This window comes from Ranitomeya imitator, chromosome 7 (assembly GCF_032444005.1).
Source record: "Ranitomeya imitator isolate aRanImi1 chromosome 7, aRanImi1.pri, whole genome shotgun sequence".
Classification (NCBI taxonomy): Eukaryota; Metazoa; Chordata; class Amphibia; order Anura; family Dendrobatidae; genus Ranitomeya; species Ranitomeya imitator.
The window spans coordinates 173,345,013-173,363,434 of NC_091288.1; the positions used below are offsets into that span (position 1 = coordinate 173,345,013).

Consider the following 18,422-nt stretch of genomic DNA (forward strand, 5'->3'; position numbering starts at 1 on the left):
GCACACATTAAAGACACAGGTTTTCTTATTTTGATGCCTCTTGTAGATTTTCGGCTTTAGGTAAGAGTATAAAACCTAACCAGCAAAGGAACACATGGCCCCAACGCCTGGTGATAGTCTACGGCTGACGTGCATTAGTGTTTCTATACACAATTCTCGTGTTTCCCGCACTGGCACATAGAAGACCAAGCTTTCTGACACGGTGAATAATGCTATGGGCAGAATAGATTTGTAGCATCCTAATTAAACCATACTACAGCCTTGTAATACCGCAGCTGACATTTGTCACATGCAAGTATTACTAATTGTTCCTTTTTTTCGTGTAGGACGGGCTGCCCACTCAGATTTTATATTGCATAAGGAGCTGAGCCAAAGCCGTAATGAAGAAAAGACCCAGATGAAAAGCACATGGAAGACTTCTCCTCAACGTCACATAAGCCTTTCACTTCGTTATGATGCAAGTGACATATGAATTACATTACAGAGTATCCTGGCTCATTAGCAAGCAATTAGTTAGAAAATAAAAACCAGAAAACATTAGTGGTGTCCTGGAGCCAGTCATATGTGAGACTGCATTTAACCCCTTTACAGCCACCATCTGTGGATGCAAGGCACCGCAGGTCCTCCTAGGTCGTGGTATGATGAGACCTCCATCACTAGAAGTGCTAAGCACAGTGTTCAAAACAAGCACATATACCAGACGAGGTGGGGGAGGGGGATACTGGTATAAAAAGAGGGCACGTTGGTATAACAATAATATTAAAGAGGACCTTTCATCAAAATTTCATGTTGAACTGGACATGGATGCAGAGTGGAATAAAATGCTTTATTTTTTTGTTTTACATTTCTTCTCACCATAACGACGATATTAGCAATCAAATACTTGGCACCTAATGAGTTAATGTTAGTTAACACCAAGTGGGTGTTATTAGATGGTTGTCACTGGGGGTGTGTACTTCTGCCTCCTGTATGACACTGACCAATCACAAGCAGGCAACAACTTAGAAGTGCAGAAGATCCTGTGATAATGTCATCAGGGTTCCATGATTCGAGTTCACAGGTGCTGCCAGTAAGAACGTGCATCCGAAATAAGCTCAGAATATACATTACACCACACCGGTTTAGTATGTCCCCCTTCCCTCACCGGTGATTGACAGCACAGGCTTACTAAGATGGCACCTGGATATAAACTGTTAACTATAAAAGATAGTTGTTGATCTGATATCAGCAGTGACCACTACATATTGAACGCATTCAATATTTACATACTGCTGCCGTAGTTGCTGACATGAGCTGATCATGGACCTGCCGAGTGTCGGACCCCTACTGGTCTGATACCAATGACCTGTGCAGTCAGACCGAGATCGGAATGCAATGCACTGACTGGCCGGAGGCTTTCCCAACCAGACTGCGACAGAAGCATAGAAATACATGAATCTGCCACACTTAGGTGGGGAAAACCGCTGACCAGTCCGTGCACTGCGTTCCAATCTCGGTCCCATTTGTACAGCCATCTAATTCAACCCTAAGGGTAGGTCATCAATATTTTATGCCAGCACAATCCCTTATCTGTAAACCTACAAGCTATATTCAAAAATTAGGACAGAAAATGTATAATTGTAAACATATTGCTTGAATTGTATTTAAAAACACAAAAAAAATCCCACAATAGATAAAAAAATATGTGGGGTAAGGAGAGCAAGAATGGGGATAGTTAAAATGATAAAAGAGGGGACGGGGTTGGATGTGCGCCAAATATGAGTACGGTATATCCAAAAATGTAAAGATAGCAAGTCAATGGCCGAAATGCAAACACCACATAAATATCATACATGGAGGATAACATTTTGTATATGATTGCTTAAACATGATAGTGAATAATGAAGAACAAACCGATAAAGGTATAATATCAAATTCCTTTATCTAAGCATTATAATAGATTATGAAGGTCAATACGGTGAACGCATAGGCACAAACTGACCAAATGGAGCACAGCACAACCCCGTCCACCTGCTCCAACGCGCGTTTCGCTTCCGCTTCATCAGTGACTCCCTAATCTTTTATAATGCTTAGATGAAGGACCTTGATTTTGTATGTACATGGACCATCTTTTGGAATAGAGATATTACAGTCTTGTTGTATGGATTAACCATACTTTGTTTACCATCTTAATATGAATTTATAAGTGTGGCACAAGCACCTATACTGTCATACTTTTTCTAATTATAACAGATATGTTGTTCTCCATGTATGATGTTTATGTGGTATTTTCATTTCGGCCATTGACTTGTCATCTTTAAATTTTGGATATACTTATATTTGGTGCACATCCATCCCGCTCCCCCCTTTTCCATTTCATCTATTCCCATTCCCTCTTTCCTTTCCCCACATAAAATTAAAGCAATGTGTATACAATGATACATTTTCTGGCCTAATTTTTTAATATAGCTTGTAGGGCTTATATTTGGGCATATTTGTAGGCTATTACAATCCTTTTGATTTTGTGGTATCTCCTTCTATATAGGTTTGTTGTATTTAATCCCTTATCTGATCTGCAGGTTGGTGCAACATTTGGCCGCATCATGGCTGCAATTTCTGAACGCAGCCCAATTATGTGCTTAGTCGTTTCTTCCATTCACGTTTTCTGCAGAAACCCTACATAAAACATACCTACAGCGAGTAACAGTAAACAGTGCATAGGCACGTTAAACACTACCAAGAAAAAACTGGGCACAATAACTTGCACAGACATTAACGCCAAATCTTTGGCTGTTTCTGCAGTCATTCTTCGCACACTATAACGGACGCCGACTCGGGGGTTGTCAGTGCGGAGCTTAAAGCATGAAAGATCTCTGTTGGAAGTACGAGGGGGTCTGAATTCTGTAGGGGTGAGCTCTCCTGCCGGACTGGCTCAGGGCCACCTTCTTTGTCGAAGGAAAGTTTTAATCTCTGCCAGACGTTCCAGAACTAAAAGGAGATCCTGCCCGGCACGTGTGCGGTGGTCAACTACATTCCTAGGTATTCATTTTTCAACTGACAATCATGGGAGCAGCCTGAAATATATTCTGCCTAATTTCAGAGTAGAATAAAGCGCTGGTAATTTCCCGTGCCCGTGTGCCTTCCAATATTCTAAACATACCTTTACCAAATAGCTCAGCGAATGAAGAATGTCTAAGTTTTACCAGAATGCTCATCAGTTTCATACAAGCAGCATACGGTATGAAACCAATTAAAGTATTGTGTTTTTAAAGCGTGTAGATTATCATGGAAGTTTAGCGGAGCTGTGCACTGTAACGAGCCCATTATGTGTGTGAGCCGCAGTCGATCAGGGCAATTAGTCGCTCTAGTTTATTACTTATAATGCTTTTTCAGAAGAAATCCACTAATGTAATTTTTATGTTACCGCAGCTATACTTTATTTTATTTGTTTCCTATGTAGTAACTTCCTCTCTAATTTCTTTCCATTTCAGTCGTTACTTTCTATACTGGAAATAGTAAAAAAAACAAAAAAACATTATAGCTGCCCATTTCCACTAATCTCGTTAATCCAGATGTCTTGTAAACTGAACATTGCACAATAAGTGTTTCCAATTGTAAGACAGTAGGCCCAAGAGAAAGCATGGAGGCGAAACTGGCAGGTCTGGTCAGTAATATGCTGAACGAGTATGAGCCACTTTCCTGACTTTCCACATTAAAGGGAATAGAGCGGACTGTCTATACCAGTGTCTCCCAAACTCCAGACCTCACGGACCCTACGGGTTATGTTTTCAGGATTTCCATAGTGTTGCACAGGTGGTGGAAGTTTCATCAAGCCCTCAGGAATTCTCTCACCTGTGGAACACTATGGAAATCCTGAAAACATGACCCGTGGGGTTCGTGAGGACTGGAGTTTGGGAAACACTGATCTAGACAGACAATTGTGCTTGGTCTGCCCACCTCCCCTAAATAATTCACAAACAGTAGTGAAAATCAATATTTCTTGGCCATACTTAAATCAGCCATTGTTATTACGAGAACCTGTGGAAGGCTTGGTACTGGGCAAAGTATTTCGGGTTGGAGGGGCATAGATTTTTAAGTTAAAGAGAATCTATCAGTAGACGTTTGCTGTGTAATCTGAAGACCTCATGATGTAGGGGTTAAAACACAGATTTCTGCGATGTCTCTCATCAAGCGCTGTGGTTTTGTCTTCTTGCAATGATTGTTTTAGCACCAGGAGGTTACCATTGCTGGGACACAGCAGTGCGTGCATGCCAGTCAGACACGCCCCCTCCTGTGATAGGCAGCTAACTGTCTATGGACATTGCATACACAGAGCCTGGTGTGGGCGGAGTTAGCTTCCTCAGCTCTGCTTCGCGCTAAATCTAAAAACTCTGATTGTGACAGAACGGCCGCACCCAGTAAACTGAGTGATACATTGTTAGATTCGGCTTCTCTTTGCCTACATCATGCTGCTCTAAGATAAAGGAGCGAAAAATGATTCCCTTTAAGTAAAACTGCAGAAGTGTCTAGGTATAACCTGTCAATAGGCATCAATGAAAAACTACTAAAATGTTGACATCTGTAGCACATTTTTAAATTAATAAGCTAAAAAGAGTCCTAAGATCTCTCTAGCCTTTCATCCTTTTTTTTTAAGGAAGTCTGTCAGCTGGATCTTGCTGCCTGAACCATGGGCAGTGGGAATCGGAGACCGGCTCACGTATTCCAGTATGCTTTCAAAGGCTGCAGCAATTCGGAAAAAACTTGGAAACAGCAGTGGTCATGGACCATGCGACTAGGATGACTAGTTCAAGAGTCCGGTCCCTGCTAGCTTGACTAACAGGTCCCTCCCTAGAGACCCACATAGGGAGAGTGTCAGCTGGGGTAAAGCATACATGGCTGCAATAATGGAGCTGGTCTATGATTTGTGCAGCCCGTAGTTTGGTCAAAGGTTTCTCTGCTGCAGATGTAGCAGAGCTCAGAAAGCTAACCCAGCCCCACACCAAAGCTTTGTGTGCACATTGCCTATTGACAGTAAGCTGATCAATGTTGGGGGCATGGTTGGACTAGGAGGCACTTGGACAGCCAGTCCAACACTTTATCTCCTGCTGATCAAACATTAATTGTATTGAAACCACACCACACAGACAAATAAGTGACACATTGCTAACATCAGGGTCTCAGTCCCTGTCTCATGCTCACATAACAAAAACCTTCTGATAAGATTTTCCTTTGATTCAGATAATTCTTATCTTAGAAGAAGCGACTTCATGTTGCACAGACAAAGCTCAACGTCTCGCCCTCCACCGGCATCTCAAGTCTATCAATTTAGAGTCCAGAAAATGTGAGTGTGACTGTGGGGTCAGCGCCATTTTCAGCGCAGTAAGAGACCGCAGTGAATTGTTCTCGACTTAAATGAGATGGTTTATTTTCTCAGAATTTCCAAGCGAGACATTCTTTATGACTGACACATCTAAACATAACACATAATGCCGCTAATTAATCCCTTGGAGAACATTACAATTTATTAATTCTAAAGACACCGAGGCGGCTGAAGGCTCCCTTGCTGAATAGGTCTTATCCACAGACGAGGCTGCGCGGGTGCTTATTGTTCTAATTAAAATGTGATCATGACTCAGTATTACTGGCAGATGGCACGTTCTTGTAGGGCACGCCGAGCATCGCGCCCATCTCTCCATCCAACATACCAACTCTGACATGCTAAGATAATACAGGTGCGGGCACAACTCATTCTCCTCGGCCCCTTTATACTAACGATTGTCGGTTCTCACATTAGGAAATACATCTAGTACTGTATCCTCCTCATCACCAGGACAGGCTTATTGCTATGTGCTTCCTTTTTTCAGGCTCTGGAGTTAAAGTAACAGAAAGCGGAGGTATCATCTATTCTAGTGCACACGTGCCATTTCTAGCAGATCAAGAAGCCCGTATGAATCAGCATCAATAATGCTGTTAGCCGATCTTTACAGTCATTATGTACATTCTCATTGAACAGTTGCTCGCTCATGAAACATTGATCCAATTTGCCAGCAGATTTTTGCTATCTATTCTGAGAGCACCATAATGTAGAAGCAGAGACCCTGATTCCAGGGATCAATACAGGACAGCAGAAACCCTGATTCCAGGGATCACTACAGGACAACAGAGTCCCTGATTACAAGGAACACTACAGGACAGCAGAGACCCTGATTACAGGGAACACTACAGGACAGCAGAGACCCTGATTACAGGAACCACTACAGGACAGCAAAGATCCTGATTACAGGAATCACTACAGGACAGCAGAGACCCTGATTACAGGGATCACTACAGGACAGCAGAGATCCTGATTACAGGGATCACTACCGGACAGCAGAGATCCTGATTACAGGAATCACTACAGGACAGCAGAGACCCTGATTACAGGGATCACTACAGGACAGCAGAGACCCTGATTACAGGGATCAATACAGGACAGCAGAGACCCTGATTACAGGGATCGCTACAGGACACCAGAGACCCTGATTACAGGGATCGCTACAGGACAGCAGAGACCCTGATTACAGGGATCACTACAGGGGAGCAGAGACCCTGATTACAGGAATCACTACAGGACAGCAGAGACCCTGATTACAGGAATCACTACAGGACAGCAGAGACCCTGATTACAGGGGTCACTCCAGGACAGCAGAGACCCTGATTACAGGGATCACTACAGGACAGCAGAGACCCTGATTACAGGGATCACTACAGGACAGCAGAGACCCTGATTACAGGGAACACTACAGGACAGCAGAGACCCTGATTACAGGGATCACTACAGGGGAGCAGAGACCCTGATTGCAGGGATCACTACAGGACAGCAGAGTCCCTGATTACAGAAATCACTATAGGACAGCAGAGACCCTGATTACAGGGATCACTAAAGGACAACAGAGTCACCGCTCTCAGCAGCTCATTCACCAGTGGTTTTCAGCCGGTCACATCTTGGCACCGTCCAGGTTGAAAACTATTTAGCCCCTAGACATAGATTACAGCATGGGACATAACGACGGACAGGTATGGTATATTGTTGTTTTTTTATTTTAGTGTTATTGCAGGATATTGAGGGCATCAGGGAATTTGGTGTTGCAGTAAGTATGGTTTAATTTAGAATATTAAAGGAGTCTGTGTAATTTTTTCAAATAAAGTATTTTATTCTGCCTGTGTCTTTATTTAACATATAACAATAGGATTAGTAATGGACAGGTGTCTTATAGATGCCTCTCCATTACTAAGCTGTGGGCTTGATGTCAACTGACATTACAGAGGTGACATCAACCCCACAAATATGAACCCTACTTGCCACCGCTACAGGGCAAGTGGGAAGAGCTGGGCAAAGTGCCAGAATAGGCACATGTAATAGGTGCTCCTTTTCTGGGCAGCTGCGGGCTGCTGTTTTTAGGCTGGGGGGCCTATATTAATGGCCCCTTACCAGTCTGAGAATAGCAGCCCCCAGCTGTGAGCTTTAGCAAGGCTGGTCGACAAAAATGGGAGGGACCCCATGCCGGTTTTTTTTAAATTATTTATTTAAATAATTTAAAAAACAGCATGGGGACCCCTCTTTTCTTGATAACCGACCTAGCTAAAGCTGACAGCTGAGGGTAGCTGAGTTTTGTCTGGTTGGTTCAAGAAAATAGGGGGGAACCCACGTCAGATTTTTCATTCATTTATTTCCTTAGATCGCAGCCGGCGGCTGTGGAATACCCCGATCATCCGCACCTACTGTCACTGGACTTTAATATAACGTTCATCATTCTCCTCTGCTCGCCGACAGAGCAGGGGAGAATGATGACAGACTGCTTCAGCACCTGCCACCGGGGAACAGCGCTTACTGTAGCACTTCTTCCCCGGCGGCTGTCTGTGTGGTTCTGATGCGTCACACGGTTGCCACACGTACTACACCCATGGACACATATCTCCAGTACTGTTTTTTCCCGGTACCTGAAATAAATGGAAGTGTGAAACCGGCCTAAAGAACACCAAGTTCAATCTCTTGCCGATAGGTTTCTGTCCTGTGGTCAAGTGACACCCAGCTTCCTTGACTAAAAGCGTGGGCCTCAGCTATCTGTGGCAAACAGCAGAGAAGCTTCTACTGCAGTCAGCTGTCCTACGGCCAGACACAAGAGGGTGAGAAGGAAATGGATGATTTTCTGAGACACAGAGAAGATTTCTTTTTATATTTATCTTCTTTTTTTGTAGCATAAGACAAATAGTATCAAATAAAAGGAGAAGATTAAAGGGTTTTTATATGCATTTTTGTATATGCTAGTCACAGGGATTCCCATGTACCAGGCATAAATGACCTGTTACACATAACTAGAGCGAGAGGCAGACTGACATTTAGCAGAAGATATAAATGAGAAACACTTATGACGACTTCATTTCGGAAGGCAATAAAAAGGTTCAATATTTCCAAGGAAAAATCAGAGTGAATTGTTTATGAAGTTATGAATGGTAGGCTTCCTCCTTCAATCAATGCGCCGTTGTGGAGCGCTTTGTGCATCCTTATAAGTATTGGTATTCGGTTGTGTATACTTATTATTGTGCCTGGAGTTCTTCTTGCGCTCGGTGTCTGTAATATCGGAACATTAACAGCTATGCGCTTTTATCACTCGAGCTGGAAACCTCTGCAGCCTTCGTGTAGGCCCCAAGGAGAATCTGCTTCTTGCAATGGCCCTTTACTTAGGAGAAATGTACGGTATTACAGCTGATGCTGGAGGATTCGCTCCTGCACACGTCAGCGCTGTCTCTTGCAGCTTTACTAAACTTGCTGAAATTGCTCAATACTTCTTCCAATGTGCGGAAGCCTTACCTTCAATCAGATAAATCTGTGGCTTAACCACAAAGAATTCTTCCCGGCCAGAAAGTTATGTAAAAACTAAAGCAACCCACAGGATGCAAATATAAATGGCGGCTTTAATACAAGGTGTAAAGAATGCAGTCAGACCACCATCAACTTTATATGGCTGAAGCCCCCACTGACACGAACATATGTGCACACGTCAGGATTTTCTAGCAGAAATTGCCTTACAAAAACCCGGACATTTCTGCCAGAAATCCGCATGCGTTTTTCTCGCATTTTTGGTGCGTTTTTTCCCAAATGCATAGAATAGCGGGAAAAACGCAGAAAATCTGCAAAATTAATGAACATGCTGCTTTTTTTTTTTTTTGCCGGAAAAAAACGCATCATGTGCACAAAAATTGCAGAATGCATTCTAAATGATAGGATGCATATGTCTACAGTTTGTAATTATCGCGAAAAAAACGTGAAAAAAACTGAACGTGTACACATACCCTAACAGCAACAAAAAAATGCATGTTGTTTTTACTGAGTTGGGCGATAAGTGGCAGCCAAAACCCAAAGGAGACGCTTATCTCAGAGAAAACAAAGGACCCAGACAGTACAAAGCCAACCTGTCTGATAGTCCCTGCTAACTACAGACATTGAATAATTGTTTGCATGGTACCAGGGATACGGGAATCTTGGCCCGCCTTGTGTCAAGTTGAGCCAAATGCAAAATCTGTAACAGAGTCACTGAAACTAAATCTGGCCGTTAGACCAACTTCCCCCCCAAGTCTCATATATCATATGCAGGATTTTGTAATGTAAATCAATGGACCCCTTTATATATTCTATCTGTTCCTGCATTCTTTTTGGGCACAATGTGGGCACCACATTTTAAAAACGACATTAATAAACTGGAGCAAGCTCAGAGAAGAGCTACACGGATGGTGAGCGGACTAGAAAGTATGTCCTTCGAGAAACTGTTAAAGGATCTGGGAATATTTGGCTGGCAAAAAAGAAGGCTACGAGGAGACTTAATAGCCATCTACAAATATCTGACGGGATGTCACAGTGTAGAGGGAGCATATTTATTCTCATTTGCACATGGAAACACGAGAAGCAATGGAATGAGACTGAAAGGGAGAAGATAAAGATTAGATATTAGAAAACACTCTTTGACAGTGAGGGTGATCAATGAGTGGGACAGGCGGCCACGAGAGGTGGTGAGTTCTCCTTCAATGGAAGTCTTCAAACAGAGGCTGGACAGACATCTGTCTGAGCTGGTTTAATGAATCCTGCATTGAGCAGGGGGGTTGGACACGATGACCCGGGAGGTCCTGCCCAACTCTAAAGGTGCCTTCACACAATGTGACGTAGCAACGATATCGTTAATAAAATCGTTATGTGTGACAGCGACCAACGATCAGGCCCCTGCTGGGAGATCGTTGGTCGCTGAATAAAGTCCAGAACTTTATTTCGTCGCTGGACTCCTGCTGACATCGCTGGATCGGCGTGTGTGACACGGCAGGGCCGCGCTTAGTAACCCGATGTTTACCCTGGTTACCATGCTAAAAGTAAAAAAAAACAAACACTAGATACTTACCTAACGCTGTCTGTGCTCTGCACTCCTCCTGTACTGGCTGTGAGCCGGAAAGCAGAGCGCTGACGTCACCGCTCTGCTTTCCGGCTCACAGCCAGTACAGGAGGAGAGCAGAGAAGCAGAGCGCAGCGCTGGAGGACAGACAGCGGTAGGTAAGTATATAGTGTTTGTTTTTTTTTACTTTTAGCATGGTAACCAGGGTAAACATCGGGTTACTAAGCGCGGCCCTGCGCTTAGTTACCCGATGTTTACCCTGGTTACCGGCATAGTTGGTCGCTGGAGAGCGGTCTGTGTGACAGCTCTCCAGCGACCAAACAGCGATGCTGCAGCGATCCGGATCGTTGTCGGTATCGCTGCAGCGTCGCTGAGTGTGAAGGGGCCTTAACATTCTTGCATCATTAGTGTTTTCATTTATATGCAAATTAGACGTTAAGTTCTCTAGGTGTGACAGAGCACTTATTAAGTCTCTGCCTCCTGAGGTTGTTTCCCCACCCAGCACCAGCTTTTTTTTTTTAGCTTGATTGTTAGCGCTCAGTCTTATTTCCTTGCTAGACACCTGAGAGCACACAGCGAGTTATGAATCAAGCTAAAGAAGGTGGTTCTGGGAAAGGAAACAACTTCAGGTTTTGTTACGTGCTCTGTCACGCCTAGAGCGTTTAACATCCTATTTGCATGTGAATGAAAATGCTAAATACTCGGGGATGCAGCAGCAGCAGATAGAAGATATAAAGGTGTCATTTGTTTTAAATTTCAAAGACCTGCATGCTTATATATGCAGCTTCAGGAAGGTTGATCTTACAGAAAGATTCTTAAACGAAGGCTCAAAAATCCTGATATATAATGTTATGTCTGGGGCAAAGTCTGAACAAAGTGGAAGGAAACAAAAAATATGAGCCATGCACTATCCATCATGTATCATACATACATCACTAATGTCCTAATATGGGGCAGTCTGACGGTTTAGGCCTCCTCCGCCACTGCAGCCTCCGCATCCTCAATATTTACACCCCTGATACAATTCTAACCTAATTGATAGTTGATTTCCATTCCCCATACCTGAATATTAATGTTGGATGATGGAGAGGCGGACTCGCTGAGCTTCACCTCTCCAGGGGAAGCGGCTGATCCCTGAGATTCTTGGCTTGCTGGTTGTTCTGGTGAAAAGGCATCACTGTCCTCATCAAACGAGAAAGCGTCGGTGTTTTCAGGATAATCTGCAATAATATACAGCATTGAACAGGACAGAATATATGGTCATCTGCCAGATTATAATACACAATAATCACAGACGGTCAATCATAAATCTAATGAATGAAACTTCTAGATGGGAAAGAATCCGGTGAGAGCTGGAAGGAGGACTTCTGCTACGGTAAGTATCTACATAGCATGGAGCGCGGGGCGGCCATCTGGTCAGGATGTGTCTCCTAGTCAAGGATCTCAGAGATTCCACTTATCTAGGAAAGAAAGATGTCCTGCAGAAATGCGGATCTAATTGCCAGCGACATGCTTTACCTGGATTATGCTACCTGCAGGTGAAGCCGAGATCTGGGGTCAGGGAAGAGGTCAAACTGAAACATCCCCTCCCCCACTCATCCTAGCATTTTTGCATTTTTCTGCCTTTCCTCGAGTTCCACTTCATGCCACATGCTCCTCTCTAATCTTTTACTTTTTGGCGAGAACAGATTTTCCTCCTAGTTATGTTTCATGCAAAGGTTCATTGCTGCCTGGAGGAAACCATATGCCCGGTGTGGCAGCCATGAATCTGACACTGGCGCTCAGTGACATGTGCCGCGGCTTTCCGGTGGTTACAGTAACTAAACTGCGGAGCCTTTTTTAATATTTTCCAGGCCCTGAAATGTGCTGCATATTAGCGGGGGTCTCGGGTCCTAAGACTCCCACCGATTCCTTAAAATTCTCACAATTGGGCAACTCAGGAGGCAGAAATGCTCCGCTCATGCCTGAGCCCACACATGGAGCGGGGTACGGACCCCATAGGCTTTATATAAAGCTTGTGCACTGCGCTGTACGTGCGCTCAGGCAGGCGCCGAGCATTCTGAATAATATTTTGATCTGCATTATGAAAAGCAACTGTACGGAAAATACAGATTGGGCGTATTGAAAAACACTGGGCCTGATCATTTCTTCGCTCTGAGAACAAATGCACGCTCAGCCAAAACGAGTGTGCATGTGTATTGGTCAGATAGCTATCTTGGATGTATGGCCATTGGTGATGAGCGAGTGTGCTCGGATTAGGTGTTATCTGAGCATGCTCGAGTGCTAACCGATTGTCTTCGGGCGTGCTCAAATAATGAGTCCGAGTCCCCGTGGCTGCATGTCTCGCGGCCGTTCAACAGACACAACACATGTAAGGATTACCTAGTAAGCAAACAATCCATAGATGTGTTGCAGCTGCCCAACAGCCACTAGACATGCAGCCGCGGGGACTTGAACATATTATCGAGAACGCCGAAGACAATCGGTTAGCACCCGAGCATGCTCAGATAACACCTTATCCCAGTACTTTCGCTCATCACTAATGGCCATCTTTAGACCCATGTGTTCTTAATGAAAGTATGCCAGACTAACATGATCATTTCATGATCACCAACTAGAAAACAGACTACATAGGATTGAACAGTGGCCATATCTGACTGTACTATGAGATCAAGATGGAAGTGACCGACTCCTACCAACATGTTATCCTTTGTAAGAGCAAAAATAATACAGCAGAACCGAGCCAAGCTTTGTGTTTTTTTACTACATGCCTTTAATGGCTTCCTTAACGCTGGAGTCCACGGGAAGGATGTTCTTCTCAACCAGCTCCATTGGTCCGGGCCTTTGAGCAATCTTTTCATTGAGATCATCTGCCAGTCGTGCCCTCTTTAATTTCATCTGCGTGGCCTGCAGGGACGGCTCGGCATGAGTCTCTGCACACGGAGAAAAGTACACGTGGTTATTTCTTTCACTAGACAGACACTCAACCATTGTGTATTACACGGACAATTGCTAATTGTTCCTTTATAAACGATCACCTCCACAAGTAACAGATTGTTCAGCTTTGGAGGCACAACTTCTGCTCTACAGGTGGAGAACAACAGGCCCCGAGTATAAAAACTTTCCAGAAAGTCGCAATCCGCTTCCAGATTTCACATTCCCAAAAAAATACAGCTAAACTGTGATTGACGTCTATGGACAACAAGAACGCTCTTCCACTGGTGCCCTAATAACACACAAGGCTCAATATATCCTGGAAGATCATGAAGGCCACCAGGAATCCAAGAAAATCAGGGAGTAGGGTTAACGAAATGTCAACTGTTGTTCTAAACCAGAGCTGGACAAATCTCAAAATTCAACGCTCCCAGCAATTTGCTGGCAAGACTCAGGTTTTTTGTATTGTTTTGTATTGTTCCTAAAATATCTAACTGCCTTCTGGGATGAAGTATATGGCCTCGAATATCTATAGTATTTCTCCAAACCTGCTACTGAAGACTACATCCAGACTGTTCCATGTGTCACCTGGAATCTGACAAGGCAGGTAGATAGTGGAGCCAAAAAATAGTGGTAGAAACATTCATCATCCAGTAGTATCACCCAAAGACTGGAAGATCAGACCAGAAGAACAATTTTCAGGATAAGATCTTTATTGTTTAATTAGAATAATCATTATGGCTATGTTCACATCTTGTCTTGAGTTGAAAACTATGACATTTTGCCTAAAGCGGGATATGGCACCCGTAGGCTCATATAAATATATATATATATATGGACTACACTTTTTTCATACAGTGAGAATGAAGGAAAGTTGATGCATGATGGCCAGTCAATGTCAAGAGGACACTTACCAAATCATCTCCCACTTTTATCAGATTGTCAATGAGAAGATATATAGGGCCAGTCTTCGCTAGTAGTCAGCCTATATCCATGCACTTTACTGGACACCCAATATTAGAGGGGTTATCCCATGAAGAACACCTATATGTGTGATTATTGCATGTATGAACGCTGGGGTCCGACTGATTAAAACAACTGGGGTTCTAAAGACTATTGCTCCTTCCACCGTCTCTAGGAGTGGTGGACATACGTGCTCCCTATTACTCCATTCTCACAGGACTTTAGGTTCTTCGGATCTCGGGATTTGTGGAGCACCCGACTCTGTAGATAGGCGATAAATGTGGTTTATGGCACAACCCCTTTAACTAGGGCTGTGGAGTCGGAGCCCATTTTGGTGCAGTCATGGAAATTGAGGAGTCGGAATCGGAGGTTTGGCTTACCGACTCCCTGCCTTTAACGTAAAACAATAGCGGCATGGCGATTCATGACTGCGCCCTATTTTCACGCTTAGGTGTGATAAAGTCCTACGAGCCATCAGACCTGATGATCCAGTCTGCAGCTGTTATTTTATGTCCCCTGACAATAGAGTCATTTACCAGGAGAAACGCCTGCGAGGTATGAAGTGATTATCATCATCATCAGTAGAATATAAATCCAACCAGATGATGACATGTATCATTCATAACCTTCACTGATGCTGGGAGGCAATGGACAATACCTGCGGTGCTACAAGTCCTCCCCATGAAGATACATGTATGAGCCCCATTCTCTACCCTGGGATTTTCTAATATAATGTCCCCTCTCCATCCAATTGCTTATTGATTATTTCCTCCTCTCCGTAGGAGGATCCTGGAGAAAGCCCCCGCTTACTGAACGATAAGTGATAGCACCAGCCATCGTGACTCAGCGGCACACTTGCTTCCCATCTGTACGTAACCTGTTGTCCTGATCTCATTATTTCGATACATAAGCCACAGTGAGAAAACACCATCTGCACAATTCACGATGGCGTACAATAGAAGAGAACACGGGATCTTAGATTTCTCAGATACGTAACCAAACAGTTAGAGAAAACATGATATTTCGGCACTAGATGTTGTAGGATTAGGCACTTTGGCATCCAGCATTGATATTTTGTATGGCTTAAAGGGAATCTGTCAGCAGGTTTCTACTAACTCCTCTGAGACACGCCCCCATTTGAGGAAGCCAGTAGGCGAAACGGCGCTGTCGGGGTCACTGAGGGTCTTTCCTATGTAAGTAATAGCATCCGTATGCTGGGATACATTTTTTATATTTGTATACTTCTTATTTGCACTTTAGATTTTAACCCTTCTGCTGCTTATTGGTACGCATAGTTGTTCAGCACAGAGCACTTTTTATAGTGCCGGACGCCATTGCTGCTAGTTTACAACTTTATGCCTCTGCACTTTAGATCTTTAACGCCCTATTTCTCTGGCCTGATAGCAATATCCATAGTTGCACAGCACTGAACACTTTATATAGTGCTATTTTCCGTTGCTGCTAGTTTATAATTACATGCTTTTGTACCTTAGATTCTAAACCTCTCTTTTTTTACTAATCTTAGTGCAATCTGCATAGTTGTATAAGCACGGAGCACTGTATGTAGTGCCGGTTGCCATTGCTGCTAGTTTACAACTATATGCCCTCCCTTTATTTTGCACAGCACTATTCATCACTTTAGGATTTATACAGTTTTTTTTACTATCATAGTAACATAGTAACATAGTTAGTAAGGCCGAAAAAAGACATTTGTCCATCCAGTTCAGCCTATATTCCATCATAATAAATCCCCAGATCTACGTCCTTCTACAGAACCTAATAATTGTATGATACAATATTGTTCTGCTCCAGGAAGACATCCAGGCCTCTCTTGAACCCCTCGACTGAGTTCGCCATCACCAACTCCTCAGGCAAGCAATTCCAGATTCTCACTGCCCTAACAGTAAAGAATCCTCTTCTATGTTGGTGGAAAAACCTTCTCTCCTCCAGACGCAAAGAATGCCCCCTTGTGCCCGTCACCTTCCTTGGTATAAACAGATCCTCAGCGAGATATTTGTATTGTCCCCTTATATACTTATACATGGTTATTAGATCGCCCCTCAGTCGTCTTTTTTCTAGACTAAATAATCCTAATTTCGCTAATCTATCTGGGTATTGAGGGTATTGTTGAGGTCTATAGGATATATTCATTAGCTGTGAACAATGTTCTTTTTTGCTATAGTTTATTATGAATTTTTTTGCATTATGCATTGTATTTAATTGGCGTTATAGACTTCATAAGGGTTTCTTTCTATTGACATATGTATATTTACTTATTAAATATATTCTTTTTTGTATTTACTATATATTCCCTGAATAGCTTAAGGCCACATTCACACGTTCCTTTTTATCCTGCAGGCAAACCCGCTGCGGTTAATCCTGCAGATTTATCGCGGTTTGTCCTGCGGGATTTTACTCCTACTATTGATGCTGCATATGCAGCAATATGCAGCATCAATAGTAATGTTAAAAATAATAAAATCATGGTATACTCACCCTCTGACGTCCCGATCTCCTCAGCGCTGCAGGCGGCGGTCCGGTTCCAAAGATGCTGTGCGACCAGGACCTTCGGTGACGTCACGGTCATGTGACCGCGACGTCACCGAAGGTCCTGGTCGCATAGCAAACCTGAGACCGGACGGCCGCGTGCAGCGCTGAGACTTCAGAGGTGAGTATAACATTATTTTTTATTTTAATTCTTTTTTTTTTTTTTAACACAAATATGGTTCCCGGGGTCTGGAGGAGAGTCTCCTCTCCTCCACCCCGGGTATAACCCGCACATTATCCGCATTACTTCCCGCATGATGGGCACAGCCCCATGCGGGAAGTAAGCGGATCAATGCATTTCTATGGGTGCAGAATCGCTGCGATTCTGCACAAAGAAGTGACATGGTCTTTCTTTTTTTCCGCAGCAATTCAGCGCGGTTTTTTTCGGGTTTTTCCGCATCATGTGCACTGCGGTTTTTGTTTTCCATAGGGTAACATTGTACTGTACCCTGCATGGAAAACAGCTGCGGACCCGCAGCGGCAAAATCGCCGCGGTTCCGCAGTAAAAACCGCATAGTGTGAACATGGCCTTACACAGGTGACCAACAGTTATTTCCAATTTTTGAAATTTCCTTGTCTTGTTTTTTATGTAAGATCTTATTATATGAATTTTTGTCAATAAAAATATACCGTATATATTTTATTTTTTCTGTGCCGTAGCCTTTGTGATTTGCTAGTTATCTACCTGGCAAATGTGTGTTGATTCCTCTGAGAGCAGCATGATGTAGGACAAGAGACCCTGATTCCAGCAATGTATCACTTAGTGTACTGGGTGCAGCAGATGTAATACAATCTACACAGAGCGCTGTGGTGTGGGCAGGGTTAGCAGGGTGTATGTTGACAGTGAGCTGCTAATCAGTGGTGGGGGCGGAGTTGGACTAGGATGCATGCCAGCTGTAGTCCTATAGTGTTCATCTCCTGCTGATAAAACACTCATTATATTGAAACAACAGCACACAGCCTAATAAATGACACATTGCTGAAATCAGTGTCTCAGCCCCAACCTCATGCTGTCCTTAGGTTACATAGTAAAAACATGCTGACAGAATCCCTTTAAAGAGAGAGTCTGCAAACCACAAATACATTCTAGACTACCTTAATTTCCTTTAAGGGGGCTTAGCCCCCCAAGGGTCATGTACGTGTGCACTCATGCACAGTCAATTCTCCTGTCACTGAAGCCGCCAATGTTTAGTGAGCGACGTCAGGAAATTGGAGAGAAGCCTGTGCACAAGAAGGAACACGTTTTCACTTGCAGACAGTGCTGGTTAGGGGGAAAGCCAGGGCTATCAATCAGAAAAGAGGGAGCTAGAGGTATGCCAACAAGGAGGCAAATCAGTGCACGGTGGCACTCGGCTACACCAAGGGTGCACCAAGTATCCTTATTTGTAGATGCGAATACCTTTGGAGTGCACATTTTTTTAATGCAAAAATCGGACTGTGAGACTGTACTTATTGAAGGGTTTTACTTTAGTTTTTTCAAATGGTTGTAGCAAAGCTACAACTGGAAGATAGTATAGCATGCGATACGTGCAAGGTATCGAGGTCCACGTCATGGGGATAGCTCAGCAGTGAACAGGATGA

The 18,422-nt window shown here is 43.6% G+C and overlaps 1 protein-coding gene across 4 annotated transcripts in view; it reads right to left on the reverse strand.

Moving 5' to 3' along the window:
• The window catches only part of MRTFB (myocardin related transcription factor B), a 309,401-nt gene that overhangs the window by 40,165 nt on the left and 250,814 nt on the right, over positions 1-18,422 (reverse strand). For all 4 annotated transcript variants that reach the window (XM_069734075.1, XM_069734074.1, XM_069734077.1 and 1 more), the window contains 2 exons: positions 13,169-13,330; positions 11,460-11,617 (listed from right to left, as the gene is read on the reverse strand). In XM_069734075.1, the coding sequence (XP_069590176.1) occupies positions 11,460-11,617; positions 13,169-13,330 (320 nt within the window). The remainder of the gene's footprint in view (positions 1-11,459; positions 11,618-13,168; positions 13,331-18,422) is intronic.